Source organism: Aegilops tauschii, chromosome 6 (assembly GCF_002575655.3).
Source record: "Aegilops tauschii subsp. strangulata cultivar AL8/78 chromosome 6, Aet v6.0, whole genome shotgun sequence".
Lineage (NCBI taxonomy): Eukaryota > Viridiplantae > Streptophyta > Magnoliopsida > Poales > Poaceae > Aegilops > Aegilops tauschii.
The window spans coordinates 241386846-241409129 of NC_053040.3; the positions used below are offsets into that span (position 1 = coordinate 241386846).

The 22284-nt window shown below is 49.1% G+C and overlaps 1 protein-coding gene across 3 annotated transcripts; it reads left to right on the plus strand.

Moving 5' to 3' along the window:
* The first annotated feature begins 2043 nt into the window (after positions 1-2043).
* On the plus strand, positions 2044-21397 carry LOC109768933 (transcription factor E2FA). Of its 3 annotated transcripts, none has more exons than XM_020327662.4 (14): positions 2044-2483; positions 3982-4162; positions 4268-4324; positions 18902-18987; positions 19068-19156; positions 19257-19308; positions 19440-19492; positions 19593-19643; positions 19713-19761; positions 19884-19949; positions 20039-20115; positions 20191-20419; positions 20698-20764; positions 20878-21397. In XM_020327662.4, the coding sequence occupies exons 1-14, from the start codon at positions 2268-2270 to the stop codon at positions 20979-20981; spliced, it is 1377 nt and encodes a 458-aa protein (XP_020183251.1). In that variant the 5' UTR covers positions 2044-2267; the 3' UTR covers positions 20982-21397. The 3 variants fall into 3 exon arrangements, with proteins under 3 accessions (XP_020183251.1, XP_020183252.1, XP_040248409.1); XM_020327663.4 differs by having other exon boundaries at positions 20881-21397; XM_040392475.3 differs by having other exon boundaries at positions 2055-2483; positions 19467-19492.
* The last annotated feature ends 887 nt before the right edge of the window (positions 21398-22284 follow it).

Genomic DNA, 22284 nt, shown 5'->3' on the forward strand with positions numbered 1-22284 from the left:
GGTTCGACACTCTTACTTATCGAAAGAGGCTACAATTGATCCCCTATACTTGTGGGTTATCACTCGCCCTTGATGACGGAGGCCTTGTCGGGAGCCGCATGGCTACAGTCCCGCCGCCTGGTCTGTGCTTACTGTAGCCATGCTCCGTCTCGTCGGATTAATGGTGCGTGGACTCCGAGAGGACGGAAGGGCCGGCTGCTGGAGGCCGGCTGCCTCCGAAGCTGCCTTCTGCGGGAGCGCCGTCTTCTAGGAGCTCACAGACAGGTAGGGCTCGCCGCCTGCGGGTTGTACCGACCGCTCGTCATGGGAACATGGCCCCTGCTGACGAGGGCCGTGTCATGAGCCGCATGGCTACAGTGCCGAGCCGGGCAAGCAAGTGTCCGCTTGGTCAGCTAGCACTGTAGCCATGCTCCTCCGTAATCCGGGGGAGTGGGAGGCCCTGTAGCCATGCCCCATCTTGTCGTAGTGATGGGGTGCAAATTCCGAGGGGAGGAGGGGCCGTCCTCTAGGAGCCGCCCCCTGAAGCCGCCTTTTAAGAGTGCGCCGTCTTCTGGGAGCCGGCCGCTTGGGCCCAGCCGGGCCAAGGAGTCGGCCGCATGTCTGGAAGGTGTGAGGGGATTTGCTAGCCCGATGTCTTGAAATGCTAAGGGGAGTGAATGAGGCTACCCGTGGTCAATCCCTCCGACAACGAAGCAATTCCACCTACATGCGTGGACTGAAGAAGTCGGGCCAAACGCCCTTCTAGCCCCTCATTGTGATACATCAGTCTTTTTGTTTCTTTCACACATGCATGCAAACAGGGATAAAAACTGATGATGTCAGCGGGAATCTTTTAGGTTTTTCAAACTTTAAAATACTTTATCTCTTAAATGAAAAATCTGATTGAAAATCCGTTTTCATTATTAAATCTGTCGCGACAAGGACTTTAAAACTATATCCCATGTCGATATATTTCGATGATATTTTTTGGCGATCAAAAGTTGCCATGTCTATTGCACATAAATTGCCATGGTGTTTATACTGAAGTTGCCTTGATATGTTTTAACTACTTTTTCTTCAACGTTTAAACTAAATTTGACATGTTATAAAAAAGAGGATTAAGTAACTATACTTGCCAAGGAGAATTACTAAAATTTGCCATGATCCATGAAATAATTTTGACATGGTTCACAATTAAAAAGAAATCCGTCATCAATTACTTTAAAAATGCATATTCAATGGCTCAAATCTGCCATGAACCAGAAAATAAAATTGCCATGAGGAATTACTTAAATTTACCATGATACATGCATAAATTTTGCCATGGTTCATACAAAAAATAATTTTCATGGTCAAAATACTAGAATTGCCATGGTCAAAACACTAAAATTGCCATGATTTATAAACTAAAGTTGACATAATTTTTAATCACTTTTTTATTTAAAAGATAAAATATTTTTATGTCTGACAAACCAAAAAAAATCCACCAATGTCATCTGTTTGACGATCTGTCGATCTGCTTGACGTGGGAAAATAAATGATAATGAAAGCGTTTGGACCATGCCATTTCATATCACATGTGTGTCACTTATCATTTGAGAAAAAGATACCCCCACCGTCCGAAAATACTTGTCGTTGAAATGAATGCATCTAGATGTATTTTAATTCTAGATACATCTATTTTCATCCATTTATGCGACAAGTAATTCCGGAGTAGTAGTAAACATGGAAGGGCAAAATTGATTTATGCGACAAGTAATTCCTAAGTAGTACTCCCTCCGTCTCAAAATTTTTGTCTTACATTTGTCTAGATATGGATGTATCTAATACTAAAATGTGACTTGATATATCCGTATTTATATAAATTTAAGACAAGAATTTTGAGACGAGGGAGTAGTAAACATGGAAGGGCAAAATTGAGGAAGAAGGAGATCGTGCCGATGGTGGTGTTGCGGACGGAAGTGGCCCATTCGAAATTCAGCCTGCTTAATGGGTTCCCTCCATATCCAACCCCGACGATACCCCCAAACGCCTTAATTTCCCTCCCTCCTTCCCTCGTTTTCTGCTCTCTTTCTCTTTCGTCCCCCCTTCCCCCCTTCTCTCTCCCTCTATTCCCCTCCTTTCCCACCTCCCTAACCCCACCCACCTACCTCCTGCCGCCGCCGCCGCCACGGGAACCCTATCTCCGGCGAGCCCCCCCGATGCCCTCCTGCCTTCTCTGAAGCCGAAGACGCCCATCGCTCCCGGGAGTCGGGGGTCCCGCAGCGCGCGATCGCGAGATCGGGCTTATGTCGGGTGGCGGCAGGCCGCCGGCTGCGCAGAAAATCCTGCAGTCGCTGCGCCCGCCCCCGGTGTTCTCCACGCCGTCGCGGCCTCCCTTCGCCTCACCCGACGACTACCACCGCTTTCATGCGCCGACTACCCCTTCTGCCACCGGCTCCGGCGGCATCGGCGCCGGTGGTGTTGGCGGCGATATTGATGAGGGGCTTGTTATCCGGACGCAGGTGAGATACTTCTGCTCCACAAGGAGCTCTCGATTTATTCGTTTCTCCTAATTTTTTGCGGGTGTTGCTGAGCTTGTGTGTGATTTGAGCTGTTTTTGTAGACACCAAATGGTTTCTGAGCTTGCGGGTTTTGTTGGGTGTATGTGCTGATTTGAGTGTATCTGAAGGATCCACTTGCAGATTCATTTTTTTTCTCAATTTCTTGTCCTCCCCAAAGTTGTCTCTGTTTTCGGAAGCTTGAATGCCCAGTGCCTACAATTGTTTACATGTTAGATAAACATGGACTATGTTAATTGAGTGACGTGGATCGACAAAATAAATATTCATGTCATGTTGTCGTGCCACAGCAAGAATTGGAACGCTGGGTAAGTTTCATGTCAATTCGTCAATGGTACAAAGAGGAAGAGTTCTGTCACCTGTACATGTTGCCTGCAGCGAGGTCCTGAATAAACAGATACTTAGGCAACATATGGTAATAATATATAGCCTCATTAATACGTACTTGCCAACTGCTTCCGCATGACATGGCTGGCAGTAAGAATTGGTTGAACCGCAATTTATATGTATTCTTGCTCTGCAAAAACTCCTTTGAGCTCGAACAGAAATGATTCATCGCTTTATGTTGGTATGTATGTTTTGGGTTCAACCCTTCTCTGCAGCCTGTATGGTGGATGAAACATGTGTGTCTACTGTCTAGCACCTTGAACAGTTTAAGAATAATATAATATCATCAACTGAACAAGTTTCAGCAAGTAACAGTGAGGAGCAGCTGAGTTCCATTTGCCGCTTATACCTGATTCTGTGCAAGCTCGAACTACCAGATGAGTGCAACTGTTGAAGACATGCATAATGCTCTGAAGGGAGATAATTATCATGTAGTACAATATAAGATCGGTTTTCAAGCTTCAAGCTATGTTAGCTTGAAAAACGATCTTATATTGTGCAACGGAGGGTGTACATTTTATTGCCCTCAACTGAATAAAGTTAGGTCAAAGCTTCAACTAGTCATAGGCTACACTGTTTCAATGTTTTATAAATACTCTGAATCTAATGAACTAATTTGGTGTAGGATTATCACACAACGTAGGCAACTATTTTGGCTGTCATTGCTGTTGAATAATTCTTATGCTGGTATCTTTTATCCTAATTGTTTGCTGCAAATACATACAAGCTGTTTACTCGTTTCGCAATACACTTATGTTTTCACATGCGATTTCTGTCATTGCAATACCACTGCACAATGGATTCTAAGTGTATTAAATTAGGTTCAATTGTGCAATAAAATGATATAGTACCATTATGGAGATGCCAGTTACTCCTAGTTCTTTGTGTGTCTTCTAGGTTACATCCAGGAATTCTGCTGTCAGGTCATTGGATTTTGTATGTGATTGAGCTGATGCATTTTCTCCAAAAACTGAAATAGTTAATGATAGACATCCTTGCCAGACGTCAGCTAGTCTGTCTTACCATCATATAAAACAAGTCCCCTCTTCTGCAGCTAAAAAGAAAAGCCACACGTGAAGAAAATAATGCGGCTGAGTCGAGTGACTGTATGATTGTCACTACTGGAGTTACTGGCAATCCGCTACTCACCCCAGTGTCCGGAAAAGCTGTTAAGAATTCTAAATCAAAGACTAAGAACAATAAAGCTGGGCCTCAGACACCTACACCAAATGTTGGTAAGTGAAAACTTCTTGAGTGCCATTTGCTCTGAAGTCCAAACTCTTTTTTGCCTATTTATTCAGGCAGCAAAAGATTAAACATGCACATCTTTTCATGTACAGGCTCACCACTCAATCCATCAACTCCTGCTGGTACTTGCCGCTATGACAGTTCGTTAGGTGATGACAATACTCTCCATCTATATGATTTTGTTTTAGGATGAGATGTTACAATTCAGCATTCTGGAAAAACTCGAATTTCTAGTTACTCTAGGCAGCTATGGTAAAGTAAATACTCTGCATTGGCTTGCTTTTTTTATCGCGATTAAGTCCCTTCTTATAGGAGAACTAACTTGCCCATCAAGGCAAAACTAAACTGATTACAATCTGGACTCTTTCTCTCTATCTAATCAGACTATGAAGTTTTTAGCTAATTAGATTTGACCCTACAGCTATAAGTCTGGCCCCACATAACATCACTCCCCTTCTTGAAAAATAGCTCGCCCTCGAGCTGGAAGGAGGGAAAAATGAGTAGCGAACTCGTCAAACGGCTCCCAGGTTGTGTCATCTTCAGAAGTACCCACCATTGGACTAAGACCTGCTTGACACCACTACGTAGGCTTGCACGAAGAACTTTGGCAGGGGCAGGCGCGACATGACCATGCTCAATCTCAGGCAGCACAAAGAGTTGTGGCAGAGGGGGGGATCCCTGTGGAACTTCTTGAACAGGCTGACATGGTGCACTTCTAGTGAATGTGTACCAACAGGGAGGGCATGTTTGTACCCGACTGAGCCGATGTGCTCAAGTACCTGAAATGGCCTGTAGAAACGCGGCGCCAACTTGCCCTGCTGGTAGAGACGCTGCCGGCCGATGCTGAAGGAGAAGGCATGTCCACTCGCTGGTGTCAAAGGAGAGCTCTTGATGCCTACTGCCATAGTAGTGCTTGGACCTTTGGACTGTTGTTGGGTCTGAAGTGGATGCTCACACACATCGTGGAGGAAGAATCACGGTCCTGAAGGGCTGTGTCAACAGCTGCCACTTGGGAATTGTCAGGACTAGAGTCACGAAGACAAGGCGGAGAATGCCCATAAACTACTTCAAAAGATGTAGCACGTTGTGAGGAGTTGTGTGATGTATTATAGCAGTATTCTGCCCACGAAAACTACTTCAGCCTGCGACGCGGTTGATCTCCTGTTAAGCAACAGAGATACATGGCAATGACCTTGTTGACCACCTCAGTTTGTTCATCGGACTGCGGATGGAAAGCTGAACTCATGTGTAGCCGAACACAGGACAATTTCAACAATTCCTGCCAAAAAGCGCGGGTGAACATAGGATCTTGGTCGCTCATAATTGACTGTGGAAGACCATGAAGGCGTACAATGCCCTCAAAGAACACGCGTGTCAATGAACTAGCGGTATAGGGATGTTGCAGCGGGATGAAGTGTGCATACTTGGAGGAGCGATCGATGACGGAGAGAATCACAGACATGCCATGCATGCACGGCAGGGCCTCCAAGAAATCCATAGAGATATCCTCTCATGTAGAGGAGGGAACCATCAAGGGCTCAAGTAGGACAACAGGGTGAAGGGTCTCTGTCTTGTTGCGCTGGTACATGGAACAAGTACACGCACCAGATCGGCTACTAGGTGACGATCACACAACACATGGAAGTCAGCGCAGAGGCGATGTAGTGTCTTTTGCACACCCTCATGAGCCACGCTGGTGTGCTTGAGGATTGCAACCAATGTCAGGGACGTCTCCAGAATATGTACTCGACGTCCATGGAGGATCAAGTTGTCCGCACAACTCCATTGGGCCGCTAGCTTGCCTGCTAAGATGCTGTTGTTAGGAAAGCAACTTATCTTTATTGAAGGCCCAAGGGGCATATATATATTACACATGACTTGAGGTGCAAGGAAACTAAACATAGATTAATAAGGCCTCCTAGACCAATACTAATACTCCTTAACACCCCCCCTCAAATGCAAAGCGTATGCAATAGCATTGCATTTGAAGATGTGTAATACTAAAAAATAAATGATAATCCAAATCCGTGTCTTGAGAGTGTCGTTGTAGCATGAAGAGTCTTCAAAACCTGTCGAGTCGCCAAAGGGGATAACGAAGAGATGGCACATCAGAGGAAGACACCGCATCGATAGAAGATACAATAGAAGTATCAAGAGAAGATGGGTTGTCGAAAGAAGATGGCACATCAAAAGAATGAAGCATTGCTTAAAGAATCATGGCCTATGAAAACCGACGGCGAAAGAAGCTCGGCGGCAAGAGAATGGGCATAGATCAACAATGCAAAGAGAGGCCACAGAAATCCTATACAGAGGATTGATGGATAAGTCTATGTACTAAGGTCTTTGTGGGGCTGCAGCACATGGTCCTTGTGGCAGTTAGGATAGAATCCCTGACCATCAAGGACTGGCAGTTAGGATAGCATCTTAGACTAGCATCTTAGACTGGCATCTTAGACTGGCATCTTAGCAGCATCTTAGACTAGCATCTTAGCATATGCTTGGCTGGCCAGCAGCCTATAAGTATGTATCCCCAACCCCTCAGGTTGGCAATGGCATTTGTGTGAGAAATAAACCAACGAAAATTGTCCCAACTCTCCTAGTGTCATCCACAACTATGAAATGCTCAGGTTGAAAGGTCTAACAAGTGGTATCAGAGCCAGGTTATCTTGTACCCTAAGCATTTCGTGCTTACCTCCCTCATCGGGAGCTGAGCAGCCCAAGTCGGTAGCAGCAGCTGCTCCGTCTGCCTCTGGTTACCTCCCTCCCTCTGGACTGTCGAGCAGCGGCTCGGCAACAGCAGCCTCCTCTTCACGCAACAGCCCCCCTGCGGGGAGCCATGTCTGCAGGTTGCTCTCAGCACACGGCTACCTCGAGCATGCGGCGCCGGCAGGAGGCCGAGCGCGCCGTGGCAGAGGAGCGTGAGCGAGCGGCTGTAGCAGCAGCTGTTGCGGCGGCAAGGGTGTCGAGGCTGGCTGCAGCGGAGCTGGCAGCAGCCAGAGCGGAGGTAGAAGCAGCCAGGGCGGAGGTAGAAGCAGCAGCAGCAGCATAAGCAGCCCGTGAGGCTACGGCGGATGCCAAGGCACTTCGCGGCGGCTCCGGCAGCTCCAGCAGCTCCGCGCCTGCGGACGACGGCGCCGACGTAGATCGCGCCAAAGTGGCGCAGGAGCGGACGGCGCAGTGGGCAGCCGAGCACGCCCGCGCTCCAGGTGGAGGCGCGCACCGCGACGGCGGTTGCAACGACCAGGACCGCGGCCTCTACGAGGTCCGGACTGTGGTCAGGGATGTTGGTCCCAGTGTTGGGTGGCCTACCCTCACTAAAACCAACTACGTCGAGTGGGCCGGGATCATGAAGGTCAGGCTCCAGGTGCGGCGCATGTGGGAGGCAGTCTAGGACAGCAACGTCGACCACCTAGAGGATCGACGGGCGCTGGACGCCCTCATCGCCGCAGTCCCGCCTGAGATGCAGTTCTCGCTTTCCAACAAGCGGACTGCCAAGGAGGCTTGGGACGCCATCGCCGCAGCACGCATCGGCAGCGACCGTGCTCGCAAGTCCACCCTGCAGGCACTTCGTAAGGAGTGGGAGAACCTGGGCTTCAAGCCAGGTGAGGACGTTGATGACTTTGCTCTCCGTCTCAACACTCTGCTGCAGAAGATGGTGAAGTTTGGCGATGCCACCTACACCGAGGAGAGAGCTGTCGAGAAGCTTTTTCGGTGCATTCCCGAGAAGTACAAGCAGATGGCTCGCTCGATCGAGTCGTTGCTGGACCTCTCCACGATGACGATCGAGGAGGCGATAGGCCGTCTCAAGGTCGTCGACACCGACGAGCCACAGCCTCCCTCGGGGCCCATCACCACCGGTGGGAAGTTGCTCCTAACTCGGGAGCAGTGGGATCCCAGCCTTGGTGACAGGAAGAAGGGGGAGCCTTCTTCCACGACGGGCGGCCGCAAGCGTGGCAAGCAGCGCAAGGCGCGAAGAGGCCCCCCGGGCAAGGCACAAGGACGTGCCGAAGATGACGCCCGCGGAGGCGCCAAGGACGGCGCTGCTGGCAAGCCCAAGCCGGCACAGGATAACAGTTGTCACAACTGTGGCCGGCTTGGCCATTGGGCCAATGAGTGTCGACAACCACGACAAGGCCAGGCTCACGTCGCACAGGCGAAGGAGGAGGAGACGGCTCTGTTCATGGCGCATGCAAGCATCGAGCTATCTTCAGCGACACCAGTCGCAAAGGCTCCCCTCCACCTCGACGAGCCAAAAGCACACGCTCTTCTCGGCGATGGCTCCGGGAAGGACAAGACTGAGGGGTGGTGCCTCGATACTGGCGCCACCCACCACATGACCGGTCGAAGGGAGTTCTTCGCCGAGCTCGACTCCGACGCGTGAGGCTCCGTCAAGTTTGGGGATGCCTCCGCCGTGGAAATTAAGGGCGTCGGCTCCGTCATCTTCACCACCAAGACGGGAGAGCACCGGCTGCTCACCGGTGTCTACTACATCCCCGCGCTAAGGAACTCCATCATCAGCTTGGGACAGTTGGATGAGAACGGCTCACGCGTGCTGATTGAGCATGGGGTCCTACGCATCTGGGATCGCCAGGGTCGCCTTCTCGCCAAGGTACCCAGAGGTGGAAATCGACTTTACGTCCTTGATGTGCAGGTGGCACAACCGGTCTGTCTCGCTGTCCGTCGGGACGACGAGGCGTGGCAATGGCATGAGCGCTTTGGGCACCTTCATTTTGAGGCCCTGAAGCGTCTAAGTGCCAAGGAGATGGTGCGAGGCCTGCCATGCCTCGACCATGTGGAGCAGTTCTGCGACATCTGCGTGATGACGAAGCAGAGACGACTCCCCTTTCCCCAACAGGCGGGTTTTCGGGCCAAGGAGAGGCTGGAGCTCGTGCACGGAGACCTGTGCGGCCCGGTGACGCCAGCCACACCAGGAGGTCGACGCTACTTCCTGCTGCTCGTCGACGATCTCTCCCGTTACATGTGGGTGATGATCCTCGGCAGTAAGGGAGAGGCGGCGGACGCCATCAGGCGCGCGCAGGTTGGTGTGGAGGCGGAGAGCGGCCGCAAATTGCGCGTGTTGCGCACTGACAACGGCGGCGAATTCACGCTCGCGTCGTACTGCGCTGATGAGGGCATCCAGCGCCACTACTCCGCGCCGTACAGCCCGCAGCAAAACGGCGTCGTCGAGCGGCGCAACCAGACGGTTGTGGGGATGGCTCGGGCTCTCCTCAAGCAGAGAGGGATGCCGGCTGTCTTTTGGGGAGAGGCGGTGCTAACAGCCGTCTACATCCTCAACCGCTCGCCTACCAAGGCACTCGACGGCAGGACACCGTACGAGGCCTGGCATGGGCGGAAGCCGGCGGTCTCCCACTTGCGGGTCTTTGGCTGCCTTGCGTTCGCCAAGGAGCTCGGCCACATCGGCAAGCTCGACGACAGGAGCACTCCGGGAGTCTTCATCGGCTACGCGGAGGGCTCAAAGGCCTACCGCATCCTTCCCAAAGACACAGCGTGTGCGCACGGCGCGAGACGTCGTGTTCAATGAAGGGCGAGGGTGGCAATGGGACAAGGCGGTGGATGACGGCTCGACGCCGACGTATGACGACTTCATTGTCGAGTACGCCCACTTCAAGGAAGCCGGGGGAGCAACCAGCTCCTCTTCGCCGGGCACGCCTACCCCGGCCCCCAAAACCACATCGACTCCGGTGCCTGCTACGCCGACGGCACCACAACCGGCGAGGCCGCACACTCCAGCCCCGGCAGTCACCACCCCGGGCTCATCTTCATCAGCACCAGCTCACGCAGAGCACAACCCGACGAAGTTCGCTTCTCCGCTCACTCACGACGAGGAGCGGATTGACGCGTATTATGGCGGCGAACCGCTGCGGTATCGTACGATGGAAGATCTACTCGGCGACCAGCCGGTGCCGGGACTGGTGCCACGTGACCTGGAGGCGCAGCTACAACTCGCGTGTGAAGACGGCGAACCACGGTCTTTTGCAGAGGCCGAGAGAGACGCGGCATGGCGCGCCGCGATGCAGTTGGAGATGGATGCGGTCGAGCAAAACCGCACCTGGGAGCTCGCTGACCTCCCTCATGGTCACCGCGCAATCACCCTTAAGTGGGTGTTCAAGCCGAAGAGGGATGGAGCCGGCGCCATCATCAAGCACAAGGCTCGCTTGGTGGCCCGAGGCTTCTTGCAGCAGGAAGGAGTCGACTTCGACGACGCCTTCGCTCCCGTGGCACGGATGGAGTCTGTGCGACTTCTCCTCGCGCTAGCTGCCCAGGAGGGCTGGCATGTCCATCACATGGATGTCAAGTCGGCATTCCTCAACGGCGACTTGAAGGAGGAAGTCTACGTGCATCAGCCACCGGGATTTGCGATCCCTGGCCAGGAGGGCAAGGTACTCCGCCTGCGCAAGGCTCTCTATGGCCTACGGCAGGCACCTAGGGCGTGGAACGCCAAGCTGGACTCCACGCTAAAGAAGATGGGATTCGAGCAAAGCCCGCATGAGGCGGCGTGTACAAATGAACTTTCTTATGATACTATGATACTCAGATACCACTCATTGGATGGGACCGGTGGACCATTGATCGATAAAAAGTAGTAAATAAGCCCTTTTCTCGCACGTACGAGAGATTGCACAACCTTGCCTTGAACGCTTGAAGTTCTAAATAAGTCTACCGACGGGGCAGTGGAGGAAACGCCCTGCTGGTGGGCGTCTATGTTGACGACTTGGTGATTACCGGCACCAAAGATGTAGAGGTGGCAGCGTTCAAGGAAGACATGAAGGCCACCTTCCAGATGAGTGATCTGGGGCTCCTCTCCTTCTATCTTGGGATTGAGGTGCACCAGGATCACTCCGGGATCGCGCTTCGACAGTCCGCCTACGCCAAGCGCATCGTTGAGCTAGCTGGGCTCACCGACTATCACCCAGCTCTCACTCCGATGGAGGAGAGGCTGAAACTGAGCCGTGACAGCAAGGCGGAGGAAGTGGATGCTACGCAGTACCGACGCCTTGTGGGGAGCCTTCGCTACCTCGCCCACACACGGCCGGACTTGGCATTCTCCGTCGGCTATGTCAGTCGGTTCATGGAGCGACCGACGACGGAGCACCAGCAGACAGTGAAGAGGATCGTCCGCTATGTAGCAGGGACCCTCGACCACGGCCTCCACTACCCTAGGTGTCCGGGGGCGGCACACTTTGTCGGATACAGCGACAGCGACCACGCCGGCGACATCGACACCAGCAAGAGCACGAGCGGGATCCTCTTCTTCCTCGGCAAGTGTCTCGTGAGCTGGCAATCAGTCAAGCAGCAGGTGGTGGCCCTGTCCAGCTGTGAGGCTGAGTACATAGCGGCCTCCACCACCTGCACTCAGGCGCTCTGGCTCGCTTGACTGCTTGGTGATCTCCTCGTCCGAGACACCAGAACGGTGCAGCTCCTGGTGGACAGCAAGTCCGCCCTGGCCCTGGCAAAGAACCCTGTTTTCCACGAACGGAGCAAGCACATCCGACTGAGGTACCACTTCATCCGCAGCTGTGTGGAAGAAGGGAGCATCGAGGCAAGCTACATCAACACCACGGACCAGCTCGCAGACCTGCTCACCAAGCCTCTTGGGAGGATCAAGTTCCTCGAACTCTGCTCCAGGATCCGGATGATTCAACCCTCCCACAAAACGACGTACAAGACTTAGGGGGAGAATGATGGATAAGTCTATGTACTAAGGTCTTTGTGGGGCTGCAGCACATGGTCCTTTGGCTGCAGCACATGGTCCTTGTGGCAGTTAGGATAGAATCCCTGACCATCAAGGACTGGCAGTTAGGATAGCATCTTAGACTAGCATCTTAGACTGGCATCTTAGCAGCATCTTAGACTAGCATCTTAGCATATGCTTGGCTGGCTAGCAGCCTATAAGTATGTATCCCCAACCCCTCAGGTTGGCAATGGCATTTGTGTGAGAAATAAACCAACGAAAATTGTCCCAACTCTCCTAGTGTCATCCACAACTATGAAATGCTCAGGCTGAAAGGTCTAACAGGACAATGACCAGAAAAAGGCTGACGGACATAGGTATGGTGGACTCACATGACATGAGAAAACACAAAATATGAACGGATTTGGTGGACGCAGCGGAAATTATAGAAACTAGGAAGCTAAAAAAAACACATGAACTAGATACGATGGCATCGAAAGAAAAAATCATGGTGGCGAGGGCCAAGACCAAGCAGAGCTCCCGTGTTGCGCTCCTGACTGTGAAGAGGGCCAAGCAGAGCTCCCGTGTTGTGCTCCTGGCTGTGAAGAGGGCCAAGCAGAGCTCCCGTGTTGTGCTCCTGGCTGTGAAGAGGGCCAAGCTGAGCTCCCGTGTTGTGCTCCTGACTGTGAAGAGGGTGGTCTCTCTAAGCTAGAAGAGTCAACAACAAGACCGGCAGAACCTGGTGAAGAAGAACCCGAAGCTGCAAGTAGACGCTTAAGTCGCACAATATCCTGCTCAGTTAAGGACACTGCTGAAGGGGTCGGAATAGAAGCACAAGTCTCCGAAGAAGATATGCGCCCCTGGCACATGTGCCGCTTCTTCAGAAAGCATTCAGACTCGGGATGACCATCCTTATTGCAGTAGCCGCAGTGAGAACGAGAGCGGCCCTCGCCACTAGGAGAAGTGGGCAGGAGTGGCAGAGCACTTGAGCGTGAAAGAGGCGGTGTAGTAGAAGTTTGAGCAGCAAGCACAGAGGGAACCGCAAGTAAACCGGCACCACGTAGGTGAGTCTCTTCAGCCCGAATCTCAGAAAGCGCCTCCATAAGAGTAATACGACCACGGGCAAACAACTGAGCGCGCCGTGGCTCAAATTTTGGACGAAGTCGAGACAAGAACTCATAGACGCGATGAAACTCCAAGTCGGCCCGCACAGCTTGGCAACACTGACAAGTACGACAACCAGCAGTGCGAAGGGAGTCAAGATGGCGCCAAATGACAGAACTCTGTGCGTAGAAATCATCAACAGTGAAGTCACCCTGCTGAAGAGCATGCTCCTGGCGAACCACAAATAGATACAAGGCATCACCGGATGGTTGATAGCGCTGGCAAAAACATGTCCACATTGCAAACGCGGTAGCGAGGCCCATAAAGTCGGAGGCAAACCGAGGCAAAACACTGGAAGTGAGAATAGCTGCGGCGCGGTATGGATCGAGGGACTTGAGGCAGCCGTCACGGGCGTCGGACATGGTGGTTAACCAGACAAAGAGAATCAGCACGCGAACATGCGACAGAGATAAGCAGCGACGGTCGGGCGATAGAAGAAGCAGCGACCGCGCGAGATTGGATCGGGAAGCACGAGTTGCGCGTGCGAAAAAATAACCTAGGCTCTAATACCATGTTAGGAAAGCAACTTATCTTTATTGAAGGCCCAAGGGGCATATATATATTACACATGACTTGAGGTGCAAGGAAACTAAACATAGATTAATAAGGACTCCTAGACCAATACTAATACTCCTTAACAGCCGTCACGCATGGCTAAGAGCTTCAGGGCGATGTTGATCTCGTCCTGTAGATCGTCGAAGATAGAAAACAGCGGCAGTGACAAAGCACAAATTGTTGGAGAGTGTTGGCTTCACGGCTGGACAAGGCGTCAGCGACGATGTTCAGCCTGGCCGGTATTGACCAGTGAAATAAAGGGTGTATTTGGTTTCACGGCAAAAACGGTTATAGCCTCGCTGGGCTAGGATATGCGTTTGGTTTCCCTAAAATAAGCTCGCTTTTGAGCGCCAGGTAGCCTGGCGAGGAAATCCTTGCTCGCCCGGGAGAGCCAATTTGGCTCGCTCTCGACGGCAAAATCACATGGCGCTAAAATAATCCACGTGGAACTTTAATTACGGAGAATTATGGCAGGAGTTAATGCATTACGGAGTGTATGGCACGAGTAGTTTTGTACTGGAACATACGCCTTTATTTTTATACTCCAGCAAAAGCAAATAACCAAACGGGCACCCAAGGCAAGGCTGGCAAAGCTGAGTTGAGCTAGCTGGGCTAGCTTAGCTATAGCCTACCCAAGCAATCCAACCAAACGTGCCGAAAATCTGAACAACTTGCTGGCCTGTTGGTGCCGCGGAATCGTCTAGAGTCGCTGGTCGAGGAGGAACTTCAGGCTGTAGTGGTCGGTGCAAACGGTGAAAGCGTGACCCCACAGGTATGGGTGCCAATGGCGGACAATCTGAACCAGGCTTATGAGCTCCTGCTCATATCTAGTCAGTTTAGCATGGCGAGGGGCAATGTGGCGGCTGAAGAAGGCTAGGGGACCAACGCCTTGATGCAGGACCACACCGAATCATGTCCCTGAGGTGTTGCATTCAACGATGAAGCGGTTGTTAAAGTTGGACATATGCAACACTGCACCTTTGCTGAGGGCGCACTTGAGCTCTTGAAAGGTGGGCTCAGCTTTGACACACTAGCGGAAGATGTCCTTGGTGAGTAGGTGCGTGGGATGTGCGATGATCAGTCCAACGTCCTTGATGAACTTGTTGCTGAGAAAACCGCACAAGGCCCAAACTGAAAGTGGAGTCGGCCAACTATTGCACACACCTTGTCTACGTCCATCGCAGCAGAGATGACATGGCCTAGGTGAGCCACACTTGTGGTGCTGAATGTGCACTTGCTTTGCTTAAGGAAAAGGACACGTTTGCCGCAAGAGTTGAAAGACAACACCAAGGTGGCGTAGGTGCTCATAGGTGCTTTCACTGTGATGAGCTATAAATCAGTATGTCATAACAAAATGAGGACGATGTGACAAATGAAGGGTTGCAAGATCTCGTTCGTGAGAGCCTGGAAAGTTTCTGGTGCGTTGGTTAAGCCAAAAGGCATAACCAATTCATAGTGGCCATCATTAGTGCGGAAGGCTGTCTTGGCGAAATCATTTGGGTGCATGTGCACCTAATGATACCCCGAGCATAGATCAAGCTTGGTGAAGAGCCTAGCACCATGGAGTTCATTGAGCAACTCGACAACCACCAGGATGGGAAGTTTATCTCTGACAGTCTGCTCATTCAAAGCCTAGTAGTCGACATAAAATTGCCAGGAGCCATCATGTTTTTTGACGAGAAGGACCGATGAAGAAAAAACGGAGTCGCTGGTGCGGATAAGGCCTTGGTGAAGCATATTGGCACATTGCCGCTTGAGCTCGTCTTTGTGCAACCGCACATACCGGTATGGGCACACGACAACATGGGTGGCGTTGGGAAGCAGACGAATGCGGTGGTCTTTGGTCCTGGCCGGTGGGAGCGTCGTAGTAGAGGTCGGCGAACTCGTCGAGCATATCATCCATGGGTCCCGAATCCTGTCTCAAAAAGTGTATGCACGACCGGGGGGGGGGGGACCATGTGACATGGGTGCTGTGGAGGTGGAAGGATACGTGAAAGCGATGAAAGTCCCAAAAAATGGGCCCAAACTTCCGGAGCCAGTCGACACCAAGAATGGTGTCGAAGCTGCCGAGCAGAATGGTGAAACAGTCGTTGTGGAATGTCAAGCCTTCAATATGCAGTGGAATGTCATAGGCAGAGTCCTGAACCGGCGACCTGATCACTGTTGGTCACCATCATACGGAGGACGGGGTCTGCCTCGGGAGTAAGGCTGGTAGGCAGTAGAGCACTAGAGTCGATCAAGTTGTGTCAAGCCTGTATCTAGCAAGGCAGTGAATGTCGTGTCCTTGATGCAGACACGCAACTGCATTATGTCCATCGTGTGAAGGCTCCAAAGGCCGGTGATGGCACGAGAATGGGGGGTGGGGGACTTTGATCCATCCTTGTCGCTAAGGTCATGTGGAGCAAAGTCGTCAACCTCGATGAAGAAAAGCTTGGCGCACCGGTGGCCCGGGACATAAGGCTCATCACAGTTGTAGCAGATGTCTCACGACACCGTTCCGCAAACTCGGCTGGAGTGAGATGGAGAAGTGCTGGTGGTGACGGGGTAGCTGATGCCGGAGTTGGGGCAGGGGCAATACAAGGCGTGGAAGACCGGGCACTAGGCGCAAGGCGCTGCTACACGAGTCCAAGGAGGCTGTGACACTGGCGCCGAAGAAGGCGCACGATGGTGCTGCTCATTCGCCTTGGCGAAGGCAATAGCGGAGTGGAGGTCAATGGCTGCTGAAGCTCGCCGTCTTGGCAAAGGCCCTCAGGCAACCTTGTGGTGTGCTGGAACTACTGCTGGGCTGGCGAAAAAAGCTCACTGTTACGGCAGAGAAGTGCCATGAACTTGCTGCTGTAGTCAACAACCGAGGGGGTGATGATAGGCGGGCAAATGTGTGAAGAGATGGCCCGAACTTGAGGTGGCAAGCCTCCTTGAACCGCTCCCATGTTGGCATGCCATAGTCACGCTCCAACTACGAGTACCAAAATTTAGCGTCGCCCTGCTGTCCAAACTTTGTCAACCTCGTGTGTGCGCTAACCCTGGAAAAGTTGGTCGCACCGGTTGAGCCAACTGAGGGGGTCGATGGAGCCATCATACGTGGGGAAATCCAGTTTGTGGAATGATGAGGACATGACTACCTTGGATACGACCAAAAATATTGCATACATGCATATTTGTCAGGTGATTTCTAGTGCAAACTATTCAATAATCTATTTATGTTATCCAGAACAGAAATACTTCACACACTTTTGTGTTTTGTCTAATTGCAGGTGTATGGAACATTTGTACAATCCACATATGAAGATAAGGAAAAAGGAGAAGTTTAGGTTCTGTTCAAAAAGTCCTCTCACGTCACTTTTGGGCCAAGAGAAGATAGAGTCCAAGTCTCTCATGTTCTGGATTCCGATTCGGACTGCACAGACATACCTGACTCAAAACGCCAACAACTTTTTCATACGGACTCCGAATTGGGTGATTATTTTTTTGTTGGAAAGTAGATTTTGTCCTCTTTCCAACCCAATTGAATTACTGCAAGCAATCGAAGAACCTGCAAGCAATCGAAGAACAAGCAAGAATATGATAAAGCAATCTGAATATTGCGAATATAGATGAAGTATTGATAAAGGTGGGGATCCGGAAGCGGTCTTGGTCTGGTCGTTGGACACAAACAAAGTACATGAAGTTGCAATGGCTAACTTTTCACTAAACAAATCCCAAGGAAAAAGCTACTAGATGGATCTACTTATATAGGAGCAAGGGGTGGCGGCCAAGGAGGTGGGAGGACGTCCCAAGGCAGCCTAAAACCAACCCTAGGTCGTACAAGGCTCATGGGCCCAAGTGGAGGTGATGCAACACCTTTGGATTTGTTGTTTGACTCGGATTTCGCTACAGCGTCAGATTGTTTCGTCCATATCTCGATGCTCCGGACGAATTTAAAGGTGAATCCAATTAGGTTGGAAAGAAGACGGAATCTACTTTCCAACAAAAAAAGAATCACCCAATTCGGAGTCCGTATGAAAAAGTTGGCGTTTTGAGTCAGGTATGTCTGTGCAGTCCGAATCGGAATCCAGAACGTGAGAGACTTGGACTCTGTCTTCTCTTGGCCCAAAAGTGACGTGAGAGGACTTTTTGAATAGAACCTAAACTTCTCCTTTTTCCTTATCTTCATATGTGGATTGTACAAATGTCCCATACACCTGCAATTAGACAAAACACAAAAGTGTGTGAAGTATTTTTGTTCTGGATAACATAAATAGATTATTGAATAGTTTGCACTAGAAATCACCTGACAAATATGCATGTATGCAATATTTTTGGTTGTATCCAAGGTAGTCATGTCCTCATCATGGAAGCGAGGACCGAACTAGAGCCAGAGCCAACATGAGTATAAGGGTATGGTGGGACGGAAGTTAGAGGCGGGGCATTGTTTTGTAGGCTGGGTGGAGGGCGGCTTCCAGCCATTAAAGGGGTTGCTGCTGGGTAGGTTGAGGGAGGAACATGGTACTGTGGTGGCAGCAGCTGGTGGTACGCAGGATAAGCGGTGTGGCTTGGGTTGGGGCACAGGCTGGTAGGAGGTCTGGTGGGCGGCTGGGAGGTGGATTGAAGCAATCTGGGTGGAGGTGGTGGGTGGGCAGGACGTGCCTCATGGTGGGCTGAGAGCGTGCAGTGAAGTCGTGCTGGTCTGGCCTGCGGGTGTGCCAGAGAAGACCCTGCCATCGCCAGGTCCTGCGCTGGGGTAGGGACGGGCGCCCAAAAGAATCCACTGTAGCCACCAGAGCTGAGGAAAGCGAGTGCTTGATCCTCCGTGCCGTGGGCCACAAAAGCTTTGAGTTGATCAGAGATTTCTGTGATCTGGGCTACAGCATCGGTGTTGAGGACCTCGTCCTCAGGCACCTTAAATGTATCTAATACCAAAATTGGAAGAAATCAAATTTATAATTACTCTAGGCAGCTATGGTAAAGAAAATGCTCTGAATTGACTTGCTTTATTCACCGGATTAAGTCCCTTCTTATAGGCGAACTAACTTGGCCATCAAGCCAAAACCAAACTGATTACAATCTGGACTCTCTCTCTCTCTAAACGGACTCTGAAGCTTTTAACTAATTAAAATTGTCTCAAACTGAAGGCTAAGGGAAACCGAGTCTCCCTGCTACTTACGCTTCCTATGGTGGCTCCTCTGCTGTATTGTTGTGGGCCCTACGGCTATAAGTCTGACCCCACATTCATATGTATCTTGCAGACTTGGATCTTCCAGGATTTGGTTACATCTTAATTTGTGTTCCATGTTACTGTGCACTGTTACTTATATCTACCCTGATCCATCTTCAGGACTTCTGACAAAGAAGTTCATCAATTTGCTGAAGCAAGCTGAGGATGGCATTCTAGATTTGAATAATGCTGCAGAAACACTAGAGGTTACACACTGTTATCACTGCAGCTGATACTTAATTGCTTCCAATTGGTACAAATTTCACATATTTTTCCTACTATTCAGGTTCAAAAGCGACGCATATATGACATCACAAATGTCCTCGAAGGAATTGGTCTTATAGAAAAGACACTTAAAAACAGAATTCGTTGGAAGTAATGCTATTTTCCTTTCTTGAACTTGTCTTCCTTCATTTAGTCTTATTTCTTTACCACTTGGTGTGTTATATAAAGCTAATCTCACAAAACATTACAGGGGCTTGGATGATTCAGGAGTGGAATTAGATAATGGCCTTTCAGGTTTGCAGGTATCTGTTCATGTGAATTCATTATTCCTACTGAAATTGACATATTAATTCTACGCGCACCTGAATACTTTGTTTGAGATATATTATGATAAGGATATCAAAGCTCAGTATTGTATAACCTATTCTTTCAGACAGAAGTTGAAAATCTTAATTTGCAGGAGCAAGCCTTAGATGAGCGTATAAGGTTGGTAGTGTTGCAAACAACAAACTTCAAATTCTGGGCTTCTCTACAAAACATACAATCTGAGCATGATATAACCTGGAATCTTGTTTTTTTTTTGCAGTGATATGCGCGAAAAGCTAAGGGGGTTAACGGAAGATGAGAACAGTCAAAGGTAATTGTATTTCTTGTGTCGCGTCAATGTTGAATGATGTATAAAACCTGACTTTCATTTGTCCATTAGATGGCTCTATGTGACGGAAGATGATATCAAGGGATTACCCTGCTTTCAGGTCTGCTACTCTACTTACATGGGTGAACAATGTCACACGTTAGTTGTTATCATTTGCAGTTGACTTTACAGTATTTCTACAGCAGTGATTCTGTATGTTAACATGTATTTCGGGCTTTTCAGAATGAAACTCTAATTGCAATAAAAGCTCCTCATGGTACTACACTTGAAGTACCTGATCCTGACGAGGTAGGATTAGTAAAATTAGTGGAGATTTGCACACACAAATGGTTTTGTGAACTGATTAATGACTTCTTGTGTATCTGCTCCCTATACAGGCTGGTGATTATCTCCAGAGGAGATACAGAATCGTATTAAGAAGTACCCTGGGTCCAATAGATGTTTACTTAGTTAGGTAATGCTGCATTCCTGTAGTGGAGCTAAATATTTGTACTGAATTTTACCTGATCAGAACCTGTTGTATTTTCAGTCAATTTGACGATGGATTTGAGAATTTGGGTGGTGCTGCAACACCTCCAAGGCATACAAATGTCCCAAAACCTGGACCTTGTGAAGACTTACATGCAACAAACGCTACACAAAGCAGCAAATCAATCAATGTGGAATATACTATTCAGCACAGGCAGAATACTCCACAAGATCCTAGTTCTTCAAATGATTATGGAGGGATGACAAGGATAATCCCTTCAGATGTTAATGTAAGTCCGGTTTTCTCAAGTTTATTTTCGAAAATTTCCCCTGTATCATAAAATTCAAATAAAATGTTACAACATTATGCATGACTGTACAAACTTTTGTTCTGCTCTTTCTGTTAACCTTTTTTGTTCCTTGAACTCTCACATGCAAATCCTATGTGTAAAACTAACTATTAAGTTTGCAGAAGCATACAGTAAGTTTTTCTCTATAGTAATATTCCTCTTGTGCAAAGATATCGAAAATGGTCATGACGGAACTATAATGCTACACAATTTTGCAGACTGATGCTGATTACTGGCTCCTAACAGAGGGTGACGTTAGTATTACTGACATGTGGGAAACTGCACGTATCCTTTGTTTGATCATTCATTAAACCTTATTAGGCTATTCACTAATGTTTGAAATATATACATGCTAAGTAGTGATTATTTCAACTTGAAGTTCTTAACATGGAAAATAGCAGAAGTGCAGTGGGACACCGCTGTGTTTTTACCTGAAGATGTTAGCACCCCACATGCACATCATAGTCCGCGGATGCAGGTTCCAAGCATGGATCAACCATAAGGTCATGGCGGTGAAAACTTGACATATGGAATTCCTGGAGTGCTGTTTCAGGAAATACTGATTTCAAAACGGAAAGATCAGGGCAGCAAGTTCAGACTGATCACCGTTCTGAAATTGCTGTTTGTTATGGAGACGATTGGTGCCAACTAACTTATCAGTCTGCTGCCTTGTTTGTTCTGGCACCCGTCCTTCAGTTGAAAAGGCACCCATGTGCATATTGCACCTTGAATTCGGGCTGCTATGCACATTCGGTGTCTGCTTTATTTTATCTCTAACTGAGTATATTTGGAAGGCAATAGTGGCTCTGTAGCTCTCTTGGGAATTAATACGAATCTTTTTGAGCAAAAACAGTAGGGAAGTCCCCTGTTGTGACTCTTTCATTATATAAATGGAGTTTATACAAAGGGGTAATACAAGTGGAGTTGGGTGAGACAAGGGCATGTCACAAATGATCTAACCAAGATTGCATGCCCTCCACCAAACTATGTTTAGCTCTCTTTATGATTAAACCAAAATGTTCATTGAAGCTAATGTCACTGAAGCCTAATACCCAGCAATAAGAGCTTCCTAGTACACATGATGTCCAATCTGTTTCTAGCTTCAGTAAGCATCTTAAGCAGTTCCAATTCCGGTTTCCATTCAATCTTTAGGGACAACCAGAAGTTTTGACTGAATTCATAGCTGAAGAAGATATGAAGCAAATCTTCATTGGTCTCTAAAGTACACACACGTACTGTCATCAATATGTATGTTTTTTTTTTCTGGTTATAAGGTCTCGTGTTTAAATTTGTCCTAAATCAGGAGGTAGAAGAAAAATTCTGATTTAAAAGACATGAAGATTTCCATGTCCATCTAAATGGAGCCGGGGCTGGTGGTGGGCCTCCAATCATCTCATTATATGCCTTTTTGTTTTTTTAATATGCCTTTTTGGTGGAATGAGCTTGAAAGAACCATATATCCATGTCGGTGGTGGATCCAGGATTTAAAGATACTCGGGGCGGACTTTTTAAAAGAAACAAAAAAATCGAAGCCATGATATAATCAAGTAAGACAATCAATAAAATTAAATTGTCAATTATGCATTCAGGCAACATGATCAACACAATTAATTATTCAAAATAGTTTCATTCTCAAGAACTAGAGAAAGAAACATAACACAATTTTTTTAGTAAAGTCTAACTTGGACTCCCGCTTGTTGAATCTTCCATTATTTATCCAAAAAATGTCTAATTTTCAAGTCCATTGCAATATGTTAAAGATGTAAAAAAGTAGATTAATTTAAATCTTAGCACAACATGACACT

Bases quoted from the DNA above. Each gene is read 5' to 3' on its own strand.
- LOC109768933 (XM_020327662.4), top strand. From the start codon at position 2,268: ATGTCGGGTGGCGGCAGGCCGCCGGCTGCGCAGAAAATCCTGCAGTCG. The intron at 2,484-3,981 runs GTGAGATACTTC...CCTCTTCTGCAG, and splicing joins GGCTTGTTATCCGGACGCAG to CTAAAAAGAAAAGCCACACG. The intron at 19,309-19,439 runs GTATCTGTTCAT...CTATTCTTTCAG, and splicing joins ATGGCCTTTCAGGTTTGCAG to ACAGAAGTTGAAAATCTTAA.